Below are 4408 nucleotides of genomic sequence, written 5' to 3' on the forward strand. Positions count from 1 at the left end.
GCTGACAGCGGCAGAGCTGGGCTGCTCCTGCCCAGGTGGAGGGTTTGGGGGGCCCAGAGAAAGGGGCTCCCATTGGGTTTGGAGATCAGGATGCAGTGCAGGGGCTCTGCTGCAGGCTGGTTGGGCAGCGAGGACTCGGTAACCCAGAAGCTGAGGAACAAGGGCTGGCACTCAGCTGGTGGTCCAGGATTTTGGGTGGCGATGGTGAAGATGAGCACTAGCAGTGCTAGGGCATGCTGGAGGGAGAGGGATTGGGAGCTATTCTCTGTGTCTGACAGACTGCTGGGAATGGGAGAAGCGTTGATGGGGATGAACACTTCTGCTTCCTTATCTTGCTAAATTTTGCTACAGAGTAGGCTGATGTTTCATTAACAGGTTGTGTATGTAGTGCCAGCTGTCCTGACGCTGCTTGTCACCATCAACCCTTCAATAACAGGTATGATATTGGTGTGCAAAACAGAGTTTCTGCTCAAAATTCTGTCCACAAAAGGTTGTTTGTTTGTTTGTTTGTTTTTTAATTGAATCACAGATTAAGATTAGGCCATATGGAAACAAGTCCTACTAAATTTCGAGGGCAAAAAGCTGTGGGACCTGCTTCTACAAAAGCTGATCGTTGGTTTAGTGCTGCTCATGGCTTGATGTGCTGCAGGTGAGCGCAGGAGCTCTGTATAAAGGTCTGCTGCTGGGGTGGTTGTACCTTTGCACCCCAATTCAGTGCTCAGAGCCTGAGCAGAGCACAAGCCTGGGAACATGCTCTGAGCCTGGCTCTACTGTTGACATTAGCACATTAATTCACTTTGTTTCCATTAATTCACTTTGTTAATGTGCACGTTTGCTTATTGAACTCATAGAAGAGCACATAGTTGAGCTCTGCACAGTCCTTTGAAAGAGCTAAAGGTCTTGCTCAGTATCAAATATTGCAGCTACCCCACAAAGTGCACAGGCAGCAATGGGGACATTTAGAGGCTTCAGTGCAGTGGCTGAATAATACCACATTACAGGTTGAGAGAACTAGTTAGATCAGATTTGGTCCAGGATTCCAGAAAATAATTCATTTTTTGTATTTTTATCCATTAGAAATAATTTTAAAATAACATTTTTTATATACAAAGTGACTGTATCTTTTCTGGATGAATACTTACTCCAAATAAACTAAAACCACACTTATGCCAAAAAAGAAAATCTTCAAGAGTGCATGATCTTTAAGAGTGCATGCTGTTGTTATGAATCACACTGTTGCAGTCTCTCGGTATCCTGGCTACCTTAAGCATATAAAGTGGCAGCATACAGAAAACCAAACCCCATGAGGGTTGGTTGCCTGTGGTTTTCAACATTTCGGAGCAAGTTTATTTGTGTGATAGGTGTAGCTTCAACATAATGGTGTTTGGCTGGTCAGGAGAATCTACGTATTAAACTCAACAAATAGGTTTTTGTTACTTGTGCTAAGATCTGTGGAAAATAAAGATTAAAACAGTACAACTATTATATAACTGGACATTTATGTAAATTCACCAAGGGATATTTGCCATTCAAATCTGTGGAAGACCCAGATTCTGCCTCTGCTGAGCTGCAGTAAGTTCAGCCAAATGGGGAATTGATTATAACTGTGGGTCATGCTGAGCTCTTAAATTTTGGCAGCCCATTGTCTTTAATACTTGTCTGGAGGGGTCACTGCCCAGAAAAGACTTTTAATTTTAGGGGTTTTGCTGTTGGCATTGCTGAGATCAATGAGAACTTCCCATGTTGTTTGTTCACCTCTCCCCAACGAGCCCCTGGGAATGGCCATGGAAAATCACAAGCATCTGGGGGCCTGTTCGGCTATTGCACCTCATCTGTATTTCTCTGTTTGAAAGCACTGGTCCCTAGACAGACATGTCGTCAGTGTTGCTCATGCTCATCATCATTGTCGACAGCTCAGCCAGAGGCTTGTTGGGGAGTGTGAGGGAAGATGTTTCCTGCAGTGTGGTGGCCACTTGGTACCCCTGATGGCTGGCTGGAAGCTGGGGCTTGCTCCCCTGGATCCCGGTGGTCCTCTGGGGTCGTGCTGAGCATCTGGTTATGGCTGTGAGCTCCAGAAAGGCCATTCCTCCTGCTTAAGACAACTTTCATTTGTAGTCTGCCTTGTGTTTTTTTTCATGCATGTTGAATGCTGGAGCCTGTTTTGTTTGCTGGAAAGAACAGGAAACTGTTTTCATTGAGGTGCTGCTGCCAAGAAATTTCATTCCTAAGAAAGTAAGCCCCAAGCCCACTAGTGTTTATTTTCAACAGCATTTTTTATCAGCTTTCCCTGGTCATAAAGATGCTGGCATTAATTCCATCTTCCTGCCCAAGACGGGTGTTTCCTGGAGGCACCTTTTTCAGTGACTCAGTTGCTTTTTGATTTATAGGGTGTATTTCATGCTACATTGCAATTGCTGGCAATCTGTTTTTGTCTTCAGATAATGGTGTTTGGAGGAGCCTCTGTGACCTTCATTCTGCTGGTTGTATTGTTGGGACCATTGCCTTGGCTTGCTCTTTGTTTGCCTACGCTCAAGGAAATATTTTGCATGAAGAGGAAGGCAGGTAAGCTCTGATTTTTTTTCTCCTCCCTGCAGGAATTCAACACACCAGGTGCTCTCCTTCTAGTGATGACCTTGCTAATTGCTGGGCTGTCACAGTGAGTGCTGTTGGTCCAGGGGAATCAAACCAAGGAGGAGGGACCATAGTGCTCCAACGATTTGTTGGACAAAAGAGCTAAAGGGAGAGTGAATAGTCATGATTGATTGTGGCATTTAGATTCAATTTAAGGCAGTTCTGGCTTTCGAAGACCAGGGCACTAGCACAGTGAAAGGGCTTTGTGTTCTTTTGCTGGAGCTGTAGGAATTAATGTTTAAAAACTCCTGAGATGGTACCATCTGCATGTTTATCTGGCAGGAGCTGCTGAGTCCTCTGAACTGCAGGGATTAAGGGGGAGGCAGTATTTCTCACCTGGACATTTGGTTGTTGCCTAAAGTAGGTACTTGCTCAGGGAAAGCACTGGCAGCTGCTGCAGCTGTTTACGGTCTGGAATACTGGGATGCTGCTTTGCCCTGTGTCAATGAGGGAAATGTGGTGTGGAATGTAAGTTTAGCAGTGGAATAAAAAGTGGAAGCAGGAATTTCTGCAGCTGTATAGCTGGGTCATGTGTGTTTGTAGATTTGTGGTGGGAGGCAAAGTTACTCCATGTAAATACCTTTATAATTATAATCCTAGTAAAATATATTTAATTTATCCAAAGGAGCAGACACTACAGTTTTGGAGGCAAAAATTGTCCTTTTTTTTTTATATAAACATCTGCTTGTATTATTTTCTGATCTCATTTTTGCTTGACTTTTTAGAGAGTTGTTTGGTCTGGTGATTATTACAACATGGATGAGCCTTTGTCGCAGTTCAGCAAAGTAAGTTTTGTTTCCTTCTTTTTTTCAATAAGCTTAGTCACATTTACTGACTAGCTTCTTGAAAACACATAGTTGATTTTGGCTGTTTGTTTTTCTGCCTCATGTCACTGGCTGAACCTTCTCGGACACCCAAGCAGTAGTAGCTGGTGCTACAGCCCGTAGGATCATGCACAGATGAAAGTTTGTGGGAGGAAAAGCAAAGCTACATGAAAGATTTTTTTCTGCTGCCCTTGCCATAATGGACAGGGGACATTCTTCCTTTGCATAAGGACAGCATGCTCCTTCTGTGGAACAGGCTGTCAGTGTTGGCCACAACTGCTAATGAACTGCAAAGCCATTTCTGCTGTTGCTCCCAATTTACAGAACTTTCCAGTTGTCTCTGTACTGGTGTCTGCTGTGTCCACTGGAGCAGGCGGGTGACGCAGGCAGAGCTGGCAGAAGGCTCTGGGTGGCTGCCTGGCTCCACACTATCCCCTCCAGCCTCTTCAGAGGGCTGTGCTACAGCAGTTTTGCTAAATTCCTGTTAGCTGGGAGCATGAAAAATCCCAGCCTGCCAAACAGTACCTTTGTGCTGGGAAAACATGTCACAGGCACTCTGGGCAAGCAGAGTGCTTTTTTTATTATTATTTTTTTTTCTCCCACCTGGTTTACATAGCCTGAAGTGGCAGAAAAATTTCTGCTGGCATGTAGTGCCTCTCCTGTAAAGGACTCTGCTGATGCATCCACAGGAGCTACATTATAGTGGCAAAAGGCTTGCTGCTGTCTATAGCAAGTACAGTCTCATTCCAACTGCAGCCAGGTGTGAATGTTTTGCAGCAGTCTGATCTGAAGTAGCTCTCTTGTATTTGCTTCTTTATAGGAGTCCACTGGGTGGAGTTCGCTTGATTGCTGCAATCATGGTTGCCCTCTTCCCCTTTGTTTCCTGGCTGTACATTTATGTGAACAAACAGATGCGAGCATCTTGGCCTACACACTGTAAAACAGTGATTTAA

General features: G+C 44.6%; 1 protein-coding gene across 1 annotated transcript; it reads left to right on the forward strand.

Moving 5' to 3' along the window:
• Positions 1-375: 375 nt before the first annotated feature.
• On the forward strand, positions 376-4408 carry TMEM220 (transmembrane protein 220; the record flags this gene model as incomplete). The annotated part of the gene is made up of 4 exons (XM_010162875.1): positions 376-436; positions 2439-2562; positions 3357-3416; positions 4276-4408. Coding segments are annotated over 4 exons (378 nt in total), but the record flags the coding sequence as incomplete, so codon positions are not given.

Source organism: Antrostomus carolinensis, unplaced genomic scaffold (genome assembly GCF_000700745.2).
Source record: "Antrostomus carolinensis isolate BGI_N321 unplaced genomic scaffold, ASM70074v2 scaffold46752, whole genome shotgun sequence".
Lineage (NCBI taxonomy): Eukaryota > Metazoa > Chordata > Aves > Caprimulgiformes > Caprimulgidae > Antrostomus > Antrostomus carolinensis.